The following is a 26,525-nucleotide window of genomic DNA, read 5'->3' on the forward strand; positions in this document are numbered from 1 at the left end:
GTGTGTAAATCACTCCACCTTTATCAGTTTACCTGGACATCAGTCTAACATGTAGGACTAGTGCTGTTACCAGTGAGATCAGTGTAGAAAATGCACAGCTTTCTTACATATTTAGTATAGTAGATATTTAGTAGAATGTTCTACTTCATCAGTAAGAAAGAACAGTGCAGACGTCAGTGGTGTCAGGCAGTCTCCACAGACACCTCACTCACAGGCCCCAGTGCACACCTCTCCCTGCTCCTCCATCCTCTGATCCAGAAACACATGGAGCTCAGCCATCTTGTAGGAGAACTCAGTGCTCTAATTGCTCTGTGAGGATGGAGATGATGATCATGATGGAGGAAACACCGCTGGACCCTGTGCTGAAGTGTTTTACTGACTAAACATGACACCAGAACTTTATCATGAAACATGAGCTTTATTGAGGATCAGTTTCTCTTTCACAGCTACAAATAAAGCAGATAATAACAGAATAATCCACTGATAATCAGGAGTAAAATAAATCAATGGTGGTTTAGTGGAGGCTGAAGCTCTGACAGACTGAATGATTCTCTCATATTGAAGAATCAGAGGCACAGAGCTGGTAGAGCTCCACTAGAACTGGGGAAATGACACACTATTAGTCACATTTAGTAGATAAACTCAGTCTGGACTATACGTGTACACATTGAACAGTCGACTGATCTGATCCAACACACATGAATGACTCTTATAAACTGCTCATGGGGCAGGAAGAGCTGGACTTCAGCTGACAGACTGAACACCTCCTCACTTCACTACAGAGCTGATCTGCTTATCTGATGACCAGAAAACAGCAAGACGGATGAAGATGGAGGAACACATAAAGCTAATTTCACATCAATACAGTAAAACAATAATGCTCAGATGAAGCAGAATTACTCAGATGACCACAGTGATGATGGATTAACTGCAGAGCACAGTATTCAGCTTCTTTAACACTATAGATGGAAGATTATACAGAAATAGACATGAACATTAAAAAAAAACTTTATAAGGCTTCTTATAATTCATTTTAATTCTTCATAAAGAATTTCATTAAACATAAGTGTATGAATCTTATATGAAGTACTAATATTAAACAGTATATGGTAACATTTCTGAAAGTAACACACGTGTGTTATAGGTAAATCTCCTGTCGGTCTTCAGCACAGTTTCATTGTTGAGCCATAGTAAGCCAAGAACCCAGCATAGAGCGGCTCAGTGAATGTGGTCTGGACTGAGTATACGCGGATGGTTGTGTCTTCACTGATGTTGTAGAAGATCAGAGTTCCTGCACTGTGATCCACAAACACTCCTATTCTACTGCTGATCGCTTTCATGGGGAGACCATTCTGTATGTGACTGTGTCTGAATGAGAAACTGTAGGGAGCAAAGATTAAATTCCAGGACTTATTATTTTCTCCAAGCTGATTCTCGTTACCTCCTCCCTTCCTCCTGATGCTCTTATATGACACTGCTATATCCACATTTCCACTCTTCTCAATCTCCCAGTAGCAGCGTCCACACACACTCTCTCTGCACAACACATGAGCATGATGATCAAATCTGTCTGGATGATCAGGATACGGCTGTTTCTCTTTCACTCGGGTCATCCTTCTGTTCTCCTCAGACAGTTTGAGTTCAGGGTGTGCTGTGTTTGGATCCAGTGTGAGGAAACAGGCATCTGAACACAAGAACACACACATTTAGAACACTACAGCTGTGTACGTGTGTAGTGTTATTGTGTGTATGTGTTTAGACCTACATTTGTGCAGTCCTGCTGTAATCATCTTCTCTCCTCCATGATCCAGGCTGTAAACACACACAGATTCACATTCAGTCAGTAAATAAACACTGAACACACTTCAGGCTGATGATTGGTAATAGTTTGGCATGCTGTCCCGGGAAAAAGCCCTGAGCTCAAAAGATCCTCGAGCCTGGGGCTCCCGTCTGTTTGCAGGGCGAGTGGGGAGTTTGAGCTCAGGTAGTTCTACTAGGGCGGAGTATTGGAGCGGGTTTGCTGGTAAACACAGCTTATATAGTAAGAGGTAGTGATCTGTAATATCATCACTTTGTGGTATAATGTCTACGTCAATAACCTCGATTCCACAAGACAGAATTAGATCTAACGTCTGCTTTAAGCGATGGGTTGGACCCACAACATTTTGCTTTATCCCAAGTGAGTGTATTAAATCCATAAACGCGAGCCCTAATGTATCATTAGCGTCATCTATAATGGTGCAGTATACAGTGGGTATAAGGAGCATCTCACAGTGAGGTATATAGTGACAGTACATTATTTATGTCATTAGCGTCGGTTTTTAACATATCTAGTGAGTATTGTTCAGTGGTTTAGGGTTGGAGTTCAGATGGTTACAGCTGAGGGACAGACACTGTTCCTGAGTCTTCTGGTGCAACACTGAATACTTTATTTCTATCTCATACTAACTATCTGTTCATCAGCTACTACAGCAGGGGAGTTCTCCAGATGTATCGTTCCGTCAACTAAAGATGAATTTATAAATAACTTACCTGATCTCTCTCTATTTCGTAATGCACCCGCAAACTCAAATGATCTTGATGTAGTAACCAGCAGTATGGATGCCATCTTTACTAGCACACTAAATACTGTGGCACCCATCATATTAAAAAAGGCTAGAGAGATTAAAACTGTACCATGGTATAATAGTTATACTCGTGCGCTCAAAACAGCAACCCGCGCCCTGGAACGTAAATGGAAAAAAACTAATTTAGAGGTCTTTAGAATTGCGTACAAAGACAGTATGTCCAGCTATAGGAGGCTCTAAAATCTGCCAGGACCGAGCACCTGCGCAAACTGATAGAAAATAATCATAACAATCCTAGATTTTTATTTAACACCATCTCTAAATTAGCAAATAATCGGTCATCCTTGGAACAAACTACTCCACCGCAAATTAGTAGTGATGACTTCATGAATTTTTTCAGTGATTTCAAATCTTCCATCTATGTCTAAAATACTAGAAAAAGTTGTTTCCACTCAATTATGCTCTTATCTGCAGACGAACAATATTTTTGAAGTGTTTCAGTCAGGTTTCAGGGCTCACCACAGTACAGAAACCGCCTTAGTGAAAATAACCAACGATTTACTCTTAGCTGCTGACCGAGGGTGCGTCTCGCTATTAGTTTTACTCGATCTTAGTGCGGCATTTGATACCATTGACCACAATATCCTCATAAATCGCTTAAAGTCTACAGGTGTCCAGGGACAGGCTCTACAATGGTTTAAGTCATACTTAACTGACCGCTACCAGTGTGTGAATATTAATGGACAGCCTTCACAAGTCAGCCCAGTAAAGTATGGGGTGCCTCAAGGATCAGTTTTAGGCCCTTTACTGTTTACAATTTACATGCTACCTCTGGGAGACATTATTAGAAGACATGGGATCAGCTTTCACTGCTATGCAGATGATACTCAATTATATATTTCAACTAAACCTGACGAGACGTCTGAACTGTCTAAACTAACTGAGTGTATTAGAGATGTTAAAGACTGGATGACCAACAATTTCCTTCTCTTAAACTCCGACAAAACAGAATTATTACTTATTGGGCCTAAATCTTGCACACAGCAGATCTCGCAACTCAATCTACAATTAGAGGGATACAGAGTTAGCGTTAGCGCTACTATAAAAGATCTGGGTGTCATATTAGACAGCAATCTAACTTTTGATAATCATATATCCCATGTCACAAAAACTGCCTTCTTTCATCTGAGAAATATCGCTAAATTACGAAATATGCTATCCATCTCAGATGCAGAAAAGCTAGTCCATGCTTTTATGACTTCGAGACTGGATTACTGTAATGCTCTATTTGCTGGCTGCCCAGCATCCTCTATTAACAAACTTCAATTAGTACAAAATGCAGCAGCCAGAGTTCTGACCAGGTCTAGAAAATATGATCATATAACCCCAATTTTATCCTCCTTACACTGGCTGCCTGTTAAATTTCGTATTGAATTTAAAATATTACTTCTCACCTATAAAGCTCTAAATAATCGAGCTCCTGTTCATCTAACCAACCTTCTGTCTCGCTACAAACCAACTCGCTCTTTAAGATCTCAAAACTCAGGGCTTCTGGTAGTACCTAGAATAGCAAAGTCAAGTAAAGGAGGTCGAGCCTTCTCTTTCATGGCTCCTACACTCTGGAATAGCCTTCCTGGTAATGTCCGAGGCTCAGACACACTCTCCCAGTTCAACACTAGATTAAAGACCTATCTGTTTAGTAAAGCATACACTCAATGCATCACCTAGCGGGTTCCACACTGGCTTCTGCATCTTGCTTATATACACTATGAACAGCAGCTACGCTAATTATTTTCTTTATTCTCTATTTTCAACTGGGGATACTCATCCCGAGGTCCTCAGATTACGCGGAGTCACTGATTGGATCCAAGACCAGCGACGAGATGATCCCAAGGTTTCCATATCCGGGACCAGGCCATATCCTGAGCTGCTGCTGCGCTGATGGTCGTGGGGAGTGGAGAACATGAGTCTGATTCCAGCGACGCTCCAGGGACAGACGAGTCTTCGCTGAGGCCATCTTCCAGCCTCCACCGCGGTGACTGAAGCTCTGCACAAGACTTTTGGCCAGCGGAGAAATTAAAATAGTCGTGAACTGAGTCTGGTTCTCTCAAGGTTTTTTTTCTTCACTCCCATCAGGTGAAGTTTTTTTTCCCTCTCCGCTGTCGCCACTGCCTCGCATGGTTCAGGACTGGTAGAGCTACGCATCGATGAATTTGCTCTTCAGTGTTTGAACTCTCAGTAATGATTAAATCACACTGAACTGAGCTAAACTGAACTGAACTGAACTTAAACACTAAAAGCTGAACCACACTGTTCCAGTTACTATGACCATTTATGTGAAGCTGCTTTGACACAATCTACATTGTAAAAGCGCTATACAAATAAAGCTGAATTGAAATTGAATTAAATTATGTCTATACTCCTGCACCGGCTATTATATTTCACATAGCTGTGCTGAGCTGGTCCCACATATTTTTATACATTTACATCATTTATACTCTTGTTATTTGTTCTTCTGGTTAGATGCTGACTGCATTTCATTGTCTTCACACATTGTACTTCACACAATGACAGTAAAGGTGAATCTAATCTAATTTACCAGAGTTGATCTGTTCTCTGCCTCTAAAGAGAAATCATCTAAATTAAACTTGTAAGTGCTGCTCCACATACTTGAGTGTGTGCAGTGTGTAGTTTGGATCCTCCAGTTGTTGAGAGAGCAGCTTGACTCCTGAATCTCCTGGATGATTGTAGCTCAGATCCAGCTCTCTCAGGTGTGAGGGGTTTGAAGTCAGAGCTGAAGACAGAAAACCACAGCCTTCCTCTGTCACCATACAGCCAGACAACCTACAAACACAAACACACACACACACACACACACACACACACACACACACACACACACACACACACACACACACACACACACACACACACAGTGCACATCACTACATCACTAACATACCGTCTCCTGTAAACCTAGAGAGATACAAATGTGAATTTTACAGATATCCTTACAAACATATTCCACCACAATTAAATGACAATACTGATCTTTATAGAATATAAGAGAACCTCACAAAGGCTGTAATCTCAGTAAATATGCTGCAAATAAACTACACTATACTATAATTAAAAAACTCATTCATTCATTCATTCATTCATCTTCTGCTGCTGTTCCGGGGCCGGGTCGCAGCAGTCTTAGGAGAGAACCCCAGACTTCCCTATCCCCAGACACTTCCTCCAGCTCCTCCGGGGGGATCCCGAGGTGTTCCCAGGCATGTAGTCCCTCCAGCGTGTCCGGGTTCTTCCCCGAGGCCGCCTCCCATTGGGACACCTGCCAGGTGTCACAGCTCCTCGACCAGTCCATAAGAGTGCACCCTGCCACCCTTCGAAGGAAACTCATTTCGGCCTCTTGTATCCGAGATCTTGTCCTTTCGGTCATGATCCAAAGCTCATCACCATAGGTGAGAGTAGGAATGTAGATTGACCGGTAAATCGAGAGCTTTGCCTTTCGGCTCAGCTCCTTCTTCACAACAACAGACCGGTACATCGACCGCATTACTGCTGCCGCTGCACCAATCCGCCTGTCAATCTCACGTTCCAGCCTTCCCTCACTCGTGAACAAAACCCCGAGATACTTTAACTCCTTCACATGGGGTAAGGACTTTCCTCCAACCTGGAGATGGCAAACCACCTTTTTCCGGTGGAGCACCAAGGGCTTGGACTTGGAGGTGCTGATTCTCATCCCAGCTGCATCACACTCAGCAGCAAACCGCCCCAGTGCATGCTGAAGATCCATGTTTGATTAAGCTTGGTCTCCCTGAACTCCCAGGCCCAAGTTTTTGCTTCCACAACTACCTGGGCTGCAGGATGCTTGGCCTGTTGATACTCATCAGCTGTCTCGGGAGACCTGCAAGCCAACCTAGCCCTGTAGAACTCCTTTTTCAGCTTGACGGCATCCCTTACTTCCGATGTCCACCACCGGGTTCGTGCATTGCCACCCTGACAGGCACCACAGACCTTACTACCACAGCTCATCACGGCCGAATAGAGTCAGAGAACATGGACCACTCAGTCTTCATGTCTCCAGCCTCCCTCGGGATCTGTTCAAAGCTCTTCCGGAGGTGAGAATTGAAAATCCCTCTGACTTGGGGTTCAGCCAGGTGTTCCCAGAGGACCCTCACAATATGCTTGGGCCTACGAAGTCTGTCCAGCTTTCCCCCTCGCCAGCAGATCCAACTCACCACCAGGTAGTGATCACTTGACAGCTCTGCCCCTCTCTTTACCCGAGTGTCCAAGACATACAGTCGGAGATCAGATGATACAACCACAAAGTCAATCATTGACCTCCGCCCTAGGGTGTCCTGGTGCCAAGTCCACTGATGGACACCCTTTTTCTTTCACATGGTGTTCGTTATGGACAAACTGGGATTAGCACAGAAGTCCAATAACAAAACGCCATTCGGGTTCAGATCAGGAAGGCCGTTCCTCCCAATTCCACCTCTCCAGGTTTCAATTTTATTACCCACGTGGGCAAGTCCCCCAGTAGAACAATGGAGTCCTCAGTCTGGGCACCATCCAGCACCCCTCCCAAGGACTCCAAGAATGCCGGGTACTCTACACTGGTGTTTGACCGTAGGGACATACCACAATGAGAGACCCGACCCAAAAATGCGCGGAGGCTACCCTCTCGTTGACCGGGGAAAACTCCAACACATGGCGGCTTAGTTAGGGAGCTATAAGCAAGCCCACACCAGCCCGCTCCCTCTCGCCGTGAGCAACTCCAGAGTAGAAGAAAGTACAGCCCTTCTCAGGAAGTTGAGTTCCAGAGCCCAAGCTGTGCGTGGAGGTGAGCCCAACTATCTCTAGTCGGTACCATTCCACCTTCCACACAAGCTCGGGCTCCTTCTCTCCCAGTGAGGTGACATTCCATGTCCCAAGAACTAGTTTCTGTGCCCGACGATCGGGTTGTCGTGGCCCAAACCTTCGACCACCACCTGTTCCACAATGCATCGGCCCCTTACGGCTCCCCCTGCAGCTGGTGGGCCTGCGGGAGGATGGTCCCACATCGTGGGAAAAAACCCGGCCACCAGGCACTCGCATTTGAGCTCCAACCCCAGGCTTGGCTCCAGGGTTACATCAAATAATAAAGGAAATCAGAGAAAGGAATAGTTTGCTTAATATTTTAAAGCACAGTGCAATAATCATTACTGCACACGTATTTCTCTCATCTCATCATACTTTGTGGTATTACACTATATTTACAACTACTTATGGTAGTATTTATAATATGGTCATATGTGGTGGATTTATTGTACCTCAGTGTCTCCAGTTTACAGTGTTGACTCTTCAGTCCATCAGAGAGCTTCTTCACTCCTGAATCCTGCAGGTCATTGTTACTCAGCTCCAGCTCTCTCAGCACACAGTTTGAGGATTGTAGAGCTGAAGACAAACTCTCACAGCACTGAACATTGAGATTACACATGACCAATCTGAGAAAGAAGATCACAAATCAAATTTACAGCATAATTTTTAGTCATTTATCTGATGTAAATAATAGTTATAATCAATCAATCAATCAATCAATCATTCAATAATAAGTCTATCTAGTCAATCAATCAGGTGCTTGAACTCAGACCTCAGTGTCCCCAGTTTACAGTGTGGACTCTTCAGTCCATCAGAGAGCTTCTCCACTCCTGAATCCTGCAGGTCATTGATACTCAGGTCCAGCTCTCTCAGCACACAGTTTGATGATTGTAGAACTGAAGACAAACTCTCACAAGACTGAGCAGACAGATTACACATGGCCAATCTGAGAAAGAAGATCACAAATCAAATTTACAGCATAATTTTTAGTCATTTATCTGATGTAAATAATAGTTATAATCAATCAGTCAATCAATCAGTCAATAATAAGTTTATCTAGTCAATCAATCAGGTGCTTGAACTCAGACCTCAGTGTCTCCAGTTTACAGTGTTGACTCTTCAGTCCATCAGAGAGAAGCTCCACTCCTGAATCCTGCAGGTCATTGTTACTCAGGTCCAGCTCTCTCAGCACACAGTTTGAGGATTGTAGAACTGAACTAAAAGTCTCACAGGACTGAGCAGTGAGATTACACATGAACAATCTGAGAAAGAAGAACACAAATCAAATTTACAGCATAATTTTTAGTCATTTATCTGATGTAAATAATAGTTATAATCAATCAGTCAATCAATCAAACAATCAATCAGTCAATAATAAGTCTATCTAGTCAATCAATCAGGTGTTTGAACTCAGACCTCAGTGTGTCCAGTTTACAGTGTTGACTCTTCAGTCCATCAGAGAGCTTCTCCACTCCTGAATCCTGCAGGTCATTGTTACTCAGCTCCAGCTCTCTCAGCACACAGTTTGAGGATTGTAGAACTGAACTAAAAGTCTCACAATGAATAGCAGAGAGAAAACAGTACTGCAGCCTGTGTAGAGGACAGAACAAACAATAGTATTAATGTGTTAATCTGGCAGATTATACAGAGTTCTACTCACACTGCTGAATGTTCATGTGTTCAGTCTGCAGAGTGTTAAACTGACACTGAGATAAATCCTGCTGAAGACCTGCAGTTAACAGGCATATTAACAACAAACATATGAGGAAAGACAAACAAGGGTATAAAATAGACAAGAAACTGCCTTCAGTGTGAGGAGAAGTTTTGACATGCACCGACGTTTGTGTTGTTTTTAGTATCTTTGTAATAATTGGTGACAGCGTTTCACAGCAAACACAATGGCCAAACCTTCTTTGGCCAGCTGAGAGTATCCCTTTTCTGCTTTAGTAAGCATTCTTGACGCAAACGCAATGGGCTTCTCCATGCCCTGCTCCATCATATGTGACAGAACTGCTCCAATGCCATATGGAGAGGCATCACAAGACACTGTCAGTTCTTCCACAGGGTCAAAATTGACTAACACCCTAACTGACTGTAATAAGTCTTGACTTTTGTAAAGGCAGTCACCTGAGCTGTCCCCTATTTCCACAGGCAATCGTGATGCATCAACTGGTACATTGGGGCCAGTACAGTTGAAAGATCCAGCAAGTACTTCCCATAATACGTTACCATGCCCAGAAACAACTGGGTTGACACATTCCCAGGCTTGGGGCCTCCTTAATAGCCCTGACTTCGCTTGGCACAGGGCGTAGTCCTTGCTCTGATGGTTCGACTTCCTGCTTTGCCACTGTTCGGACGTCTCTGCCTACTGCTCCGCTCTTCGCACTCTTGCTTTTATATCTTATACTCTAATTTTAACTTGAGCCTATCAGCACAGTGCTCAAACAACACGGCTTGAAGATCAGCATCAATTCTACAAACTTTCTGGAATATAGCTTTACTAACAAGAGGGAAATTACCGTCTAAACAATCCTCCCGCTACCAGCTGCTAACATTCCGGAGACGGAAAGACACGGCTGTGAAAATGCCTCTGGATCGGATTAATTCAGATTCTCACTGCTGTACAAACTGCCACAAACTTCTACAAAGGATTGCAGTTCTTGAAACGAAGTTGCTTGCGATCTGACCAGAACTGCCAGATTCCACAGGACCACTTTGTGGACCCTCACAGCACACAGCCGGTGAGTCCCACAAATCTGTTCCAGCTACGGTTTTGAGAACAGAAAAACAGAATAAAACTGTTGAAAATCAGCGTAATAAGAACTGGCAAAAACAAGGTGCGAGACCAAAGGGTACTCGTGGGGTCAGATCAGACACTGCCCCATTAGTGTCTTCTACCCCAAATACAGCTCAGACTCAAATACAGCTTCAGAACAGATATGAAGTTTTGAGTAATATGGGTGAAGAATCCCCAAATGCAGTCAGACAGAGATCGCATGATTCAGCAACTAATTCTGCATGGAACAGAAAAATCTACAATGACATACTGCTTTCCTCATGCAACAGTTTCTGATGTAAACAAAGAACTTGAGGAAATTCTGAAAAAGCACAAGACGGCAAAACGGATTATCATCCATGTGGGGAAGAATGATATTCGGAAGGAACAGTCAGAACTGCTCAAGAAAGATTTCTGTGAGCTCTTGGAAACAGCTGAAAGATTGAAGGTTCAGCCGTTCATCAGTGGACCACTCCCTGCAAGAGGGACAAATATGTTTTCACGGCTTCTTGGTCTAAATGTATGGCTACAGAAAACATGTAACAAGAAAGGACTGAATTTCATCGACAACTTCAATCTCTTCTGGAACCAAAGACAGCTGTTTACATCAGACGGCCTTCATCCAAACAAACTTGGTGCAAAGGTGCTAAAGGACAATATTTTTTTCTCCCTCAATCATCCATCAGCTGTCATCATCCACACACCTAGCAAATGTCAGAATGACCACAGGACCTTAAATCAGCTCCTGAGTGGACTTGTAGCTGATGCATCACACAAGGACAGAGATACCATGCAGCCAAAACACCCAATGTTGATAGAGACACTATCAGTTGCCCTCTGCTCAACAAAGACAGACTGTGATGCATCAGAACAGCATCAAGTCTCGTCACTCAAAAATGATCCTCAGGAAAACATATTTCTGCAGACAGAATCTCCAGATGCACAGCCTCTGTCACCGGACACGTTCTCATTGTCACAATGTTCACCACTCTTGGGTTTTTCAAAAAAGATGGAGGAACTGGTGTGTGCTGGAACTAAACTTTCACACTCTATTGACGCAAGCCCCCAGTTACCAACCAAAAAGCGGCCTGCTCCACAACCACCTATGAGCCCACCTGGAAGAGCCATCCAATCACACCGCCAGGGCCCAAACAACAACAACCCATCTTCAGCTGGTGAACACAAGAGCTCTCTGTGATGTGTGTCGGGGACCTGCTTAGATGACAGTGTCTTTATCAAATGTTTTCAGAACAAGCAGGAACCCAGTGTGTCTGTAGCTTTCTCTAAGCAGATATGTGTTGTGTTAAGTGACAGAAAACCAAAGACTTCATCAGGCCGTTTAGCAAATCATTCAAATCTGGTGTCTATTAAATGTAGATCTGAGACTACTATAGAAAAAACAGCTAAAACTGTTAAGTTAGCGCTTTTAAACATCAGATCACTCAACAATAAGTCTCTTTTAGTCAATGATTTTATCAACACAAATTGCCTTGATTTTATGCTTTTAACTGAAACTTGGCTAGATGACAGCTGTAGCGCAGCAGTTCTGAATGAAGCAGCTCCTTTAAACTTTGACTTTTTGAGTGTTTGCAGAGCTAATAGGAGAGGTGGAGGCATCGCTGCCCTGTTTAAAGATGTGTATGAGTGTAAACAAGTGTCATTTGGTGACTATTTGTCTTTTGAATATCTGAGTATAGCACTAAAAGGGTCTCCACGCATCTTACTGATCATTATCTACAGACCTCCAAAATATTCTCCAGCTTTTATTGAGGATTTTACAGAGCTGTTATCAATAGTAACATCTGAATATGATTATTTTAGTATTGCTGGGGATTTTAATATTCACATTGATAATCCAGAAATCAATGCTGTAAAAGAACTGATGACTGTTTTTAACACTTTTGATCTGACTCAGCATGTTCAAGGACCCACACACAATCGTGGACACACTCTTGATCTACTTATAACTAAGGGTTTACACATTTCATCGACTGTTGTTAAGGATGTGGCACTATCTGATCATTTCTGTATCTTTTTTGATATATTGATCACTCCAGCTATTAAAGACAGATCAGTCTCTGTCAGAAAGAGATGCATAAATGAGAACACTAGTGAGCAGTTTATGAAGGCCATATCGCTATCACCAAGTATATCTGCAGACTCTGTTGATTCTCTCCTTGATTTGTTCAATTCTAAAATTGAGAATGTCATAAATGACATCGCTCCTGTTAAAGTCAAGAAGATGACTGGCAGGCAAAAGGGATCTTGGACAAGGTCACCTAGAGTACAAATGATGAAAAGACAATGCAGGAAAGCTGAGCGAATGTGGAGAAAGACGAAACTAGTAGTCCATTATAATATCTATAAAGACAGTCTTCATGCCTTTAATATGGAACTAAACACTGCTAGACAGACTTTCTTTTCAAGCCTTATAAACAGCAACTTAAATAATGCTCGCACACTCTTTGCAACGGTAGAGAGACTCACAAACCCCCCCAGTCAGATTCCAAGTGAGCTCCTCTCTGAAAGCAAATGTAATGAGTTTGACAAGAGTAATTACATTGACAAGATCAATAATATGACAAGATCAATAATATCAGAAAGGCAATCAGCTCATCCAATCAGCCAATTTGTGTCAAAGTCAAACAAGCTCAACCACAACTTAAGAAATCAGACATTATGTCTGATTTCATGGCAATTAACGGTAAAATCTTAGAAGAAATTGTGCAAGTTATGAAAACATCAACCTGCAGTCTTGACACGCTCCCCACATCATTCTTCAAAACGGTGTTTACCTGTTTAGAAATGGATCTTCTAAAAGTGGTAAATGCTTCACTTCTCTCAGGGATTTTTCCAATCTCCCTTAAAACTGCAGTTGTTAAACCCCTCTTGAAGAAGAGCAACCTGGAAAACACCCTATTGAGCAATTACAGGCCAATCTCAAATCTCCCTTTCATTGGCAAAATCATTGAAAAAGTTGTTTTTAACCAGGTCAACAAGTTCTTAAACTTCAGGGGGTGTTTAGACAATTTTCAATCTGGTTTCAGAGCACATCACAGTACAGAGAGCGCTCTTATAAAGATAATCAATGATATACGTCTAAACACAGATTCAGGTAAAATAACAGTGCTGGTATTGTTGGATCTCAGTGCTGCATTTGACACTGTCCATCACAGCATACTTCTGGATAGGCTGGAAAACTGGGTTGGGCTGTCTGGCACGGTCCTCAAATGGTTTAGATCTTACCTTGAAGGTCGAGGTTACCATGTCAGTATAGGTGACCATAGGTCGAGGTGGACACCCATGACGTGTGGAGTCCCTCAAGGCTCGATTCTGGCACCTCTCCTGTTCAACCTTTACATGCTCCCTCTGAGCCAAATAATGAGAAAGAACCAAATCTCCTACCACAGCTCTGCTGATGACACTCAGATCTACCTAGCCTTACTGCCTAATGACTACAGCCCCATTGACACCCTCTGCCAATGCATTGATGAAATGAGCAATTGGATGTGCCAAAACTTTCTTCAGTTAAACAAAGAGAAAACTGAAGTCACTGCGTTTGGGAACAGAGATGAGCTTCTCAAGGTGAATGTGTACCTTGGCACTAAAGGTCAAACGACAAAAAATAAGGTCAAGAATATTGGTGTGACTCTGGAGTCAGATCTGAGTTTTAGTAGTGTAAGAATCCAAAATATCAGACCCTGAGAACTGTTTAGAATTTCATGAGACAAGATGCAATGCTCCAATGCATTTTCTAATCTGAGAAGTGATGAAGAAACCAGCTGTTCCACTGTTCTATTCAAATCACTGTTGACAATGCAAACACAGGCTGGAGAAACAGAGCTACTCTACAGCAGGGGGTAATGCGAAGAAGTCACTCTTCTTCTTTCACCCCAAGCCCCCCTTCTTGACCTTTAATCAACTTGCTGATCAGAGCACATTTTACATTAAATGTTCAGGGTTTTAATATGGTGCATCTTGCAGCACTATATTCATGTTTGGTATATGATTGGTAAAGTGGTCTTAATTTTACAGTAATATTTCACTGGGATATGTTGATTTGGTTTTTAACTTTGATAAGATATGAATAAGATGTTCTCCCTCCTCAGAGATGGTTAAGTCCTCAAATTCACTAGGCCAGGGTTTCTGTGACACTTCTATTGTCTTAAATTTATGGCTGTTTGTTTTGACTTGAGTATATAAGGTAAGATGTGCTTTAGGACGGGGGGAGATCTTGTAAAAAGACACCCCATTGCAGCATCTCTGAGACTTATGCTGCAATGTATTTCTCTGGTCAGGTATCTTCAATCCCTGGGGGTTAACATTATAGCAGACACTGTTAAAAGCCCATTTCCAGCCACTAGACTTTTCTGACAGGGGAATCGAGTGTCATCGAGTGTCAGAGTTGTGCGACTGCTGTACAGGAATTATTATTAGGGATTATGGAAATTTAGCGGCTTTTATTTTTGCATTTTTTAAAAGCATGACAATAAAACACGAGCACGGTTATGAATATATTAAAACATGTGTTTGTTCAAAGTAAATATTCGTAATATTGACCAAAAAAAATAATAATTTGTGCATCTCCTTCCAGGTGCAGTCATGCTGCTTTTGTGGCTGGTGTATTCTGGGAAATGTTGTAATCCCTTGGTTTCAAGTGTGGTCCTGAAACATCTCAGTTCTCAGTTAGGGGTATCTAGCCCTTCCCCTTAGCCCTACGCCTTCAAGCTAAAGAGAATTGCGCCTGACTCTCAAAATTATTCCTACAGCCTAAACATTAACAATCCTACACCTTTTATCCGGGTTTTCTGACAGGTGTCTGGGACTCTTTAAGAGATTATATTTGTAACATATGGGCTGCAGCTGAAGAAAGGGATTGCCCTTAAATACCATATTTCTTATTGGTGTGACATTCCTAACCGTAGGTGCCAGGGCGTATGGCATCAGAGATCACTGTGTGTGACATTTTGTGTTTGCCCATGTTGCTTGGTTGGTCCTTGGGATCCATTCTTTAGTCTATAATCTAAAATTAAAGACGCGCACACACACACAAAAACTATTCAAATGGACCTTTAGAAATCTCAATATTCAGCCCAAAAATACATGTAATGTGTTCATAACCTATGTATTCTCTTTTTTTACTTTATCCTAATTCCTACACTTGTATAAATGCCCCTTTTCAAGCATTAGACAAACTAAGAAAGCATGAATTATGTTTCATGTACTTCTAAAAGTGTTGTGTTTAGTATCATTACGTTTCTTCTGCTATTTTACAATACATGATGCTGAGGGCATGATAATAACTTATATGGCTTACATTCTTTAATGCTCAGAGTTAAAGTCTGCCTGTATGTTCAGGGAGGATCCTCATTATGCATATGAGTGTTATAGAGACAATGACAAATCTACCGCTTAAACTTTGCCCCAAATCCATTGGTCAGTCAGTGGAGAATGGATGTGACCTGACCTATAGTTAAAGCCCGTCTACACCCAAAAATCAACACAAAAAAGGTCTCGGCAGAAGACTTCTGCTGAATGGGAAGTGTAATAAAGATGGTACCAGGAGAGAGTTTGCAGGAGCAAAGATAGAATCAGTGCAGAGTGTAAAGGTTTAGGTTAGAGTGATCGCTCTGAAGACAACTGAAGTGGTGTATTGGCAGCAAATGTTGCAAATGCTATGTGTATTCCCTTAGCAGTATTCAACTGCCGTGACCGGACGGGAGATTGAGACAGATGCAATAATGTTAATCCAGGATGTATGAGCTCTGCTAGAGAGACTCTTAAAATGAAAGTGATGAAATGCCAGGATAAGCTGCAGCAAAGGTGCAATAGAATCAGTGATGCAGAAGAGAATTTTAGCTAAGCGGGGCATCTCTACGGTTGCATAGGTGCAATGGTAGTCAATAGTAACAACAGGTACACTTCCGCGGAGGCGTTTAAACTGCTGTGGCAGTGCTGGGAGTGTGTCAGCATTGGTATGTTAAATGGAAGAGTATGTGAGCTCAGGCAGAGCGTCACTGCTGCAACAGTGGTGCAGAGGGGAAAAAGCTCTGAGGAGCGACTCTGCTGTTGCAGAGGTGTTGTGGAAGTCAATATTGGAAGGCAAGTATGCTTCCGCTGAGGCGATTTAACAACTGTGGCAATGCGGGGAGTGTGTCGGTAGTGAATGGCTAAATGGAGATGTGTGTGAGCTCAGGCAGAGCGTCACTGCTGCGGAAGTGGTGCAGAGGGAGAATAAGGCTCGGCGGAGCGTCTCTGCTGTTGCAGCGGTGCATAAGTCAGTATTGAGGCATTATGAGTGCTCCCACACGAATGATAACAATAAATACTGTCGGTAGTGATGTGTACAAAGTGAATAAGGGTTTAGCTAGAGCGTCATTGCAGTTGCAGAGGGCATGAATGTGGGAGCGTGTGACAATAGTGTTAAAATTAAAAGTTAAAGGAGTAAAAAGGGGAGAAGGGTAGTGAAGGAGCTCCTATAGCAATAGGAGGGAGAATAGGGGAAAAGGCAGAGTCATACTTACTCCTAGAAAGACCAATGCTTAAGGACTAGATTGCCTGGATCTTTGCAAATTACTTTGGAATGTTGCGGATCTGTGGACGAGCGGGAGGCTTGAAAGGTGAGTTATTGGTTGAAATCTTTCTAGTCATGCGCGTCTCATCTTTCAAAAGATTTATAACGTTAAATGTTTAGTCTTTGTTGGGGAGCAATTATTTTTGCAAGGCTTCCCCTTAAAGCATGCAGCATATGTTACTGCAGGTGCACCGCTAGGAGAGCAGTGAGTTAGGCTTTATTGCAATGGCTTGGTTTGTCTGTGTCTTGAGAGTTTAAGCAGAGTTCTTGAACAGTGATCAAGTTTTGACTGTGATCTTGTTGGAGAATTGGGTTGAAGACACAATGGATGCGTTGTGTAAGGCACTTTGAAGTGGAAGGTTTTGATGTTGTTTTAGAAGTTGTTGAATATGTTGTTGGAGTATAGTTGGAGATGTAGTCATTGTTTTGAAGTAGTAGTACTTGGAGTTGTAGTAGCAGAAGCAGCAGTAGCAGCTGATTCAGAGCAGAGCTGTCTTCAAAATGAAGATGGCTGTTGTGGAGAGGTAAGCGGGATCGAACACCCAATAAGGGGGCAGAGCATGCTAGGAGCCCGGCGGCTAATCAGCAGGTCAATCAGAAATATAAATAACACCTGTCTTTCTAGTGATTGGGCCGGAGAGACTCCCTTCTAAAGGAGATCGGGAGGAGCAGTCAGGAGAGGAGAGAGTACACACACACACACACACACACACACACACACACACAGCTTCACGTGTGGGGGCTATATTTTGAAAATAAAAAGATTTACTTACCTGAATCGCCGACCCTGTCTTCTTCTTCCCACAACAACAACGAACATTATTACAGCTGTCATATGAAACTTGGGGAACTTATAGTGGCTTAGGAATCGTCTGATTGGTGAATCATAAATTTAATATTGCGGGGCCGACTGCAGGCAATCATAAGCACGTGATCCTCTCGACATTAGTTTATGAATAAACTTCACTTGTTGTTATGTTTTGTATGTTATTGTACAAACACATTTCTAGAACTGCTCGATTGTGCAGATTCGCACTCTATAACATCAGAAAGATCCGACCCTTCTTATCTGAACATGCAGCTCAACTCCTTGTTCAAGCTCTTGTTCTCTCCAGACTGGACTATTGCAACTTTCTACTAGCCGGGCTTCCAGCTAACTCTGTCAAACCTCTCCAACTGCTCCAGAACGCATGACACGAGTGGTCTTCAATGAACCTAAAAGAGCACATGTCACTCTGCTGCTCATCCGTTTGCACTGGCTGCCAGTTGCTGCTCGCATCAAATCCAAAGCTCTGATGTTTGCTTACAAAGCGACTTCTGGCTTTGCTCCTTCTTATCTGCCCTCACTTCTGCAGATGTATGTGCCTCCAGAAACTTACGTTCGGTGAATGAACGTCGCCTCGTGGTTCCACCCCAAAGAGGGAAGAAATCACTTTCGTGAACTCTCACATTTAATCTGCCCAGTTGGTGGAATGAACTCCCTAACTGCATCAGAACGGCAGAGTCACTCGCTGTCTTCAATAAACCACTAAACTCAACTATTTAGTCTCCACTTCACTTCCTAATCTGCAATTGCCTCTCTGGATATCACACTAACTGTACCCAAAAAAAAAAAAAAAAACTTGCATTACTAATGCTTTCCTTACACTTTACACATCTGAAGCTTGCCTACAGCACTTATTCATTGTTGCTCTTATAGTTGTGTAAATTGCTTCCTTGTCCTCATTTGTTAGTCGCTTTGGATGAAAGCATCTGCTAAATGACTAAATGTAAATGTAAACACACACACAAGAAATACACATACGCCAGACATGAAGTTAGTGTGGAACAAAGTACGCCAGATTTCACGCTCACGTTTGGATTTACTAACGGTGAAATGAACGTGAGAATGTGCAATAGTCCACGCCAACTTCATGTCTGACCTACGTGCATTTCTTGTGTGTGTCTGTTTTATTTCCATTGGCGACTCCTAGAGGCAGTTGTGTTAAATTGCACACTACAAAGTGTTTTTGAGCCGTGCAATGGCAGCTGCATGAGACGGGTTCATCCGCATGTCTAGCAGGTGTATAAGGTTTCCATACCACACTGTTGACCAGCCAAACATTTCCCAATGTAATCAGAGAGATCAACTGCAGGCACATTGCTATAAAGGCGCCGTCTGAAGACGAATTTGCAAACGTGAATCAGAAACATTTCCATTCAATGTGAAAATAATATGTGATGCTCAAATGCGCTTAACAAATATTGTGGCAGGGTGGCCTTGATCAACCCATGATCCATTCATCCTCACAAACAGCATGGTTGGGATGAGGCTCCAGGGTGGCAAGCACTCGGTCAGTTGTAGAGCGGACGATTGGGCAGCTGAAATTCCGGTGTCGCTGCCTTGATAAGAGCGGAGGGCTGCTGCTATACCGCTCTAACAAAGTGTTCCTCTAACACACACAATTGAGGCAACTCTCTCCTCAAAGGGTATTAGTTCTGCATCCCCTGTTCTTCCACCTGTTTGCTAGCCATAGTGGAGTCATTACCATATTCATACGGGGGAGGAGGCAGGGAGGGGTTTTGCACTCATTAATTAGGATGTACAAAGAGAATATGCGTGGGATTCCGTGTACACAGAGTTTCAGACATCTGAATTTTTTACTGCGTATGCACAAAGCTGAAAACGTGCGTACGCAATGTTTTAGTGTTTTAGCATTGTTATATTCCATGACTGTCTCTTGTAGATTTTGTGTATTCATTCTCTCTCTCTCTCTCTCTCCTTCAATGACGCTGTTAATTCTGATCAGGTGCAGTTAACTCTGCAAATTGGCTCTACTGATAGATTCTCCCTCCTGATTGGTCCACCGAAGGATTGGTTTGAGGATATTAGACAGAGCAGGGATATTTTGGAGTGTGGAGGCTCAGAGCAAGAATCCCTTCTGGTGGCTTTTAATTGTGGTTTTGCTCATTTTGATGTGGTGAAATTGTTGATAATGTCAGTAAAGACTTTTTTATTCCTGAGAGGATTTGTTTAGCCAAATCATGCGAGTAAATACCTAACCTGTCAAAGCTTTTATTTTCTTTTATCTTTGTGACCAAAAAGACTTATTTATTGTTTGTTCCATTTATTGAAAGCTGTAGGGGAGTGGTTGCCATTTTCTTTTGTCTAAGTTTTCTCCTGTGTAAGGAGAGGGAGTTAATGTATTGTGCTGTATTTTGTTTTCTTTTTTATTAGTTTAGTTAGATTGAAATATTAAAGTTAGGATGTTTGTTATGTTGGCCTTGACCCCTCCTGAAGATATGTTTGCAACTTTATGTTAAATAAATTTATACTTTTTATTAAATTTTTTTGACACTACGCTTGTTTTTGTGAGTCAGTAGAAGGGAAATCTACATCCAAACCTCCACCACTTTCTTTATTACTCCTTCCTAACCCTAGACTGGGTTGTAATAGTATTAATTCAAACTCTTTGTACATGAGGCCCCTGGTCACTAGCATACAGTTGCCGGGAAGTGCAGAACAACATTACAAAGTTTGAAACACTTTTACAAAGCTCGAGACAAAATTATATTTTGAAAAACATTTTAACCTATAAGACACAATTACACAGGAAATACAATTTTTTCAAGGACAAGACATAATAAGGCTCTCCCAGGTACAGACGTCCAGTCTACACGCTGAAATACACGCCAAGATCTCATGGCCGTGATGCAGCTTCAAAAATTTGTTTCAAACCGGAAGTACGAATTTGCTCGAAATAACGCAAAAACAACCAATTTTCACATTTTAGTGTAATATATGTGTCCTAATAGTGTTTTTATCAGCGTGGGACACATATCTGACTGTCAACAGCTCAAAACATGTGTTCTGTTGATTCGTGAACCTTTAACATTATCAACTCTTCTTTATCTATAGGCCATGTTCCAAACTCTTACAAGCTAGCTGTTATTAAGCCTATTATTAAGAAACCGCAACTAGACACCAACAACTGAGCTAACTATAGGCCTATTTCAAATCTTCCATTTATGTCCAAAATACTAGAAAAAGTTGTTTCCACTCAATTATGCTCTTTTCTGCAGACGAACAATATTTTTGAAGTGTTTCAGTCAGGTTTCAGGGCTCACCACAGTACAGAAACCGCCTTAGTGAAAATAACCAACGATTTACTCTTAGCTGCTGACCGAGGGTGCGTCTCGCTATTAGTTTTACTCGATCTTAGTGCGGCATTTGACACCATAGACCACAATATCCTCATAAATCACTTAAAGTCTACAGGTGTCCAGGGACAGGCTCTACAATGGTTTAAGTCATTCTTAACTGACCGTTACCAGTGTGTGAATATTAATGGACAGCCTTCACCAGTCAGCCCAGTAAAGTATGGGGTGCCTCAAGGATCAGTTTTAGGCCCTTTACTGTTTACAATTTACATGCTACCTCTGGGAGACATTATTAGAAGACATGGGATCAGCTTTCACTGCTATGCAGATGATACTCAATTATATATTTCAACTAAACCTGACGAGACGTCTGAACTGTCTAAACTAACTGAGTGTATTAGAGATGTTAAAGACTGGATGACCAACAATTTCCTTCTCTTAAACTCCGACAAAACAGAATTATTACTTATTGGGCCTAAATCTTGCACACAGCAGATCTCGCAACTCAATCTACAATTAGAGGGATACAGAGTTAGCGTTAGCGCTACTATAAAAGATCTGGGTGTCATATTAGACAGCAATCTAACTTTTGAAAACCATATATCCCATGTTACCAAAACTGCCTTCTTTCATCTGAGAAATATCGCTAAATTACGAAATATGCTATCCATCTCAGATGCAGAAAAGCTAGTCCATGCTTTTATGACTTCGAGACTGGATTACTGTAATGCTCTATTTGCTGGCTGCCCAGCATCCTCTATTAACAAACTTCAATTAGTGCAAAATGCAGCAGCCAGAGTTCTGACCAGGTCTAGAAAATATGATCATATCACCCCAATTTTATCCTCCTTACACTGGCTGCCTGTTAAATTTCGTATTGAATTTAAAATATTACTTCTCACCTATAAAGCTCTAAATAATCTAGCTCCTGTTTATCTAACCAACCTTCTGTCTCGCTACAATCCAACTCGCTCTTTAAGATCTCAAAATTCAGGGCTTCTGGTAGTACCTAGAATAGCAAAATCAAGTAAAGGAGGTCGAGCCTTCTCTTTCATGGCTCCTACACTCTGGAATAGCCTTCCTGATAACGTCCGAGGCTCAGACACACTCTCCCAGTTCAACACTAGATTAAAGAACTATCTGTTTAGTAAAGCATACACTCAATGCATCACCTAGCGGGTTCCACACAGGCTTCTGCATCTTGTTTATATACACTACACTGTAAAAAAAAAAAAAAAAAAAAAAACTTTTTTTCAACAAAGATATTTTACATTAATTTTATGGTTTTTGTTTGGCAGCCATAGCTGCCAGTCATTTGACCTTTTTTATGATTTATTTTTATTTTTTTACAGAGCAAGTAATTACAATTTATTACTTTAATTTTACGTAATTTTGAATGTACTTAAAAAACAGGAAAAAACACTGTAAACAATACGTCATTGTAAAAAACAGACAAATTGCTGTAATTTGTCATCAATTATATAGTACATGAAATAACATTCAAGCCGTTAATTTACAGATATTGTTTGTAATTTTTACGAACTTTTGAATATAATTTAAAATAACAGAAAAAATACTGTATAAATAATACTGTAATTTCCCTGTATAAAAAACACAAATGTCAGTAATTTGTCTTTAATAATAAAGTACCTAAAATAAAAGTCAAACGGTTAATTTAGAGAGATTGGTTGTCATTTTACTAAGTTTTGAATATAATGTGAAATGACAAAAAATTACTGTAAAAAATTTAAGGATATTTTCTGTAAAATTAGTTTTTTTTTTTACAGTGTATGAACAGCAGCTACGCTAATTATTCTCTTTATTCTCTATTTTCACCTGGGGATACTCATCCCGAGGTCCTCAGATTATGCAGAGTCACTGATTGGATCCAAGACCAGCGACGAGATGATCCCAAGGATTCCATATCCGGGACCAGGCCATATCCTGAGCTGCTGCTGCGCTGATGGTCGTGGGGAGTGGAGAACATGAGTCTGATTCCAGCGACGCTCCAGGGACAGACGAGTCTTCGCTGAGGCCATCTTCCAGCCTCCACCGCGGTGACTGAAGCTCTGCACAAGACTTTTGGCCAGCGGAGAAATTAAAATGGTCGTGCCCAACTGAGTCTGGTTCTCTCAAGGTTTTTTTTCTTCACTCCCATCAGGTGAAGTTTTTTTTCCCTCTCCGCTGCCGCTACGCTTTTTAACATCAAGAGACCAAATCTTGTCAAATTTTTTCAATTTCTTTGATGTAGGAAGTCTGATCCTTTTAAATGGGCTAATTTAGTTCAAGCTTCCAGCTGAGATGTAAATGACGGGGATTCTGTTGATTTCCAAAATCTTAGCACCGGCTTCTTTGCCACAATAAGGCTGAAATATAGCAGTTGTTTTTGAGAGTCCTGGAGTGATCTAGTCTTGTCTGAAATGCTGAATATGAGCAAAAGTGGGTCGAAAACTAATTCACAATGTCAAATTTTAGACAGAGTTTTCCATATTTTACCTCAGAATGGGATCAATTCAGAACACAGAGCATTACCATGTAGAAGAGTGGCTAAGCCCGTCCTGCACTCATCACAGAAGGGAGAGCTATCAGGGAAAAGTTATGTAATTTTGTCTTGGTATAATGGAGTCTGTGTATAATTTTAAACTGAATGAGATCCTGTCTGGAATTAACAGAACAAGAATGAATTTCCTCTAACGCAGTGGTTCTCAAACTTTTTTCACCAAGTACCACCTTAGAAAAAAATCGTCTCTCCAAGTACCACCTTACGACGCTTATTTTTAACCAGTATTAAAAAATAGCGTCGTAGGCCTAATTAAGCAGCTACAGGTGTGCACAGTTTAAAAATGATGCAAATAATTCCTATTATTAAGAATATATATAATCTGAACATGAACATTAACAATAGTCTGAACATTAACTGTGCTTGCAGATAAAAAAAAAGTTTTGGTTAAAATGTGCTTTTAAAAGTTCATTAAAAAATGGCGCTGTTCTTAAAAAGTAAAAAGAAAACTGCTGTACTTAAATCTAAAGTATTCATAGTAGCCTATTCATCAAAAGCTGGAGATGTTGCTTGGACCTTATAAATATAGGCTATATGTCATATTCCTACACTTTCAGACAAATCTTGAAATATATGTTAAATGTACATGACAGGGTTCATACAGGCACAGCCTAATGAAAATCAATTCCAGCACCTATTTTTTTATTCAAGACTGACATGCTATGTATTGAAGACCTGAAATATATTCTCAGCAACCCATAAAACATTGCAGAGGAATAGATACAAATAAAAACCATTAATAATAATATTTAATCAAATAATCTTTAAGGCCATAGAGACCCTTTTTGCCCATTTTTTAAACAATATTTTCAAGCTTTGAAAGGTTAAATTAAAGTATATGGTAAAAAGATTTAAATTTAGCCTTTAATTTACATTTGTTACACTGTTTTTCTGTACAATATGGCAAATTTGTTTTCTTAAATAGCTGTACATCACATGTAGATTTTGTTTTACACTTGATCTTAATCTAAAATAGAAACTTAAAAAAATACCAATACACTGTCAGTAAAAAATAAAATAAATTACTTTATTTTACTTGAGGTGTTTGAAATATGACAACAATACATTTATCAAAGCAGTGCTTTAAGAGCCTTTTTGTTAATTTTGATAAATAAACAATAAGTAACAACGGATTGCTTTGACCTGTAATGCTTTAACACAGATCAGAATACAGCTAAATCACACAAATACCTCATCCAGAAACATTTCCAGCATAATTCTTTTGTTTTACAAAAGTTTCACTTCAAAACACAGCCAAATAAGAAGACCATTAGCATTGCCATCGATCATGCATCAATCTAATTCTAAATACTTGATAACTTTGAATACTTTTGACTAAATTTAGTCAAGGAGCAAAGATAAATAATGTCTACTTTAATAGTGGAGAGATCACGATTGTATTCAATCTGAGCACGCAGGCGATCATGAGAGCACTTGCAGTTCATCTGAAAAAAGCCTATTTAAGAGCTCGCATATCTGTTTTAGCCAAGCACAGCGCTGTGATCGTACGCTTCACAAAACAGCCAATGCTGATCACATCAATGTTATATTACGCATTAAAGGATTAAGTGTTAATGTTTCTTTCATTATTCAGCGGCTCCTCCGCGTACCACAGTTTGAGAACCACTGATCTAACACACACAGACCGTTTCCTATTAAATCAACTATAAAATGAAATAGTCGTTCTTCTCTGATGCTTTTCAGCTATTCACTGTGCAATAAACGCATTAATAGCAGATTTTCCTAATATGAGCTGCTGTTATAAAGGTCTGTTTTAGGTAGCTGATGCACATGTTAAGCTGCTTATATGACTGTAAAACATTTACTCACATGCTACTGAGGGCTGAAATGTGTAATCCAGTGTCAAAACACTAGAGACGCTCCTAAAATCTGAGAATACCACACATCTAAATATATATACAGCTTAACTCACCTCTATTAGATTAGTTCTACTTTAGCAGCCAGGAGTCTTCCGTAACGAAACAACGTCCAACTTCTTCCTGAGGGGAAATAAGACTGCGGTCAAGCCAGCCACGTTTCGGAAAAACAGTCAAGCCAGCCGCGCTTTATATTTCGGTGCGCGCGTATTATTATCATTACGGTAATGTCAGCAGCCACACAGAGAGCGCTCCACAGAGCACCCATTTCCCCCAGAACAGAGAGATAACAACGGAATATAAGTTTATCCCCCTTTCCACCCACGTATGCTTTATTAAACAATTTATTAGCTCTTTTTTTGACAGTGTTGTTATTTAAAAAAAATTGGTTTCTGGGCTTACCTGTAATTTCCTCAAGTTTATCTTTTTTGCTTCAAATGATTTTATAGCAGATCAAACGGACAGAATAAATATACTATTTCTAAATACCCAGAATGCATTTCTACTTCTCCTAGCCAACTACAGTACATTGCAAATAAATGCAATTTTATACAACGTGGCTAACCTCAGAAAGTGAAAACAATCATAAAGTAGTCCAACAAAACATTGTTTGAGTTACAAATATATGTTTATTTCATTTAAAGGGGATTTAAAAAGGTATGCTTCTTTCAGTATATGGGATATGGGGCATTATTACACTTTAGATGACTGTAAAGACCTTATTTGTTATAAGTAGAGTCAAATACTAAGCATACATCATATGAAGCCTGTTTTACTGCAGCATTTTGGAGAAATGTACCATTAACACACTTTAAAGTGCTATAAAGAAATAAGTAGAAAAAAAACAAAGTTCGGTTCTGATACAGGATGTACATGCATACCTCATGTGAAAGACCTCATTTAAGTTAACAGAAGAAAACAATGGACAGGACATCCAATATTATATGCATACCTCAAATTAACTTACTGCAGCATTTTGGAGAAATGGGCTATTAATGAGCTATAAAGTCTTTAAAGTGCTATAAATACATTCTTTGACATAAGTTAAATAAAAGACTGATCTGGTTTGATACTGGATGTCCCATGCTATATGCATATATACTACATCTGAGTACTTTTTACTTCAGCAATTTAGAAAAAAATTGCTCATTTAAAATATGTAGAA

The 26,525-nt window shown here is 40.8% G+C and overlaps 3 protein-coding genes across 35 annotated transcripts in view; all 3 read right to left on the minus strand.

Annotated features, from left to right (window-relative positions):
* The window catches only part of LOC148682569 (uncharacterized), a 1,090,975-nt gene that overhangs the window by 727,296 nt on the left and 337,154 nt on the right, over positions 1–26,525 (minus strand). The gene's annotated exons all lie outside the window — the stretch shown is intronic.
* On the minus strand, positions 399–25,561 carry LOC147845329 (uncharacterized). Its single transcript, XM_087250195.1, has 9 exons — positions 25,417–25,561; positions 8,850–9,023; positions 8,522–8,695; positions 8,206–8,379; positions 7,886–8,059; positions 5,238–5,411; positions 1,766–1,812; positions 874–1,684; positions 399–716 (listed from the first exon to the last, which is right to left on the minus strand). Exons 3-8 carry the CDS (start codon positions 8,686–8,688, stop codon positions 1,164–1,166), a joined length of 1,257 nt encoding a protein of 418 aa, XP_087106321.1. The 5' UTR covers positions 8,689–8,695; positions 8,850–9,023; positions 25,417–25,561; the 3' UTR covers positions 399–716; positions 874–1,163.
* The window catches only part of LOC567883 (NOD-like receptor C), an 89,213-nt gene continuing 63,086 nt past the window's right edge, over positions 399–26,525 (minus strand). For all 32 annotated transcript variants that reach the window (XR_015483957.1, XR_015483959.1, XR_015483956.1 and 29 more), the window contains one exon: positions 399–446. The gene's annotated coding sequence lies outside the window, so the exon portion shown is untranslated. The remainder of the gene's footprint in view (positions 447–26,525) is intronic.

Source organism: Danio rerio, chromosome 4 (assembly GCF_052040795.2).
Source record: "Danio rerio strain M-AB ecotype USA chromosome 4, GRCz13ab, whole genome shotgun sequence".
NCBI classification, from domain to species: Eukaryota; Metazoa; Chordata; class Actinopteri; order Cypriniformes; family Danionidae; genus Danio; species Danio rerio.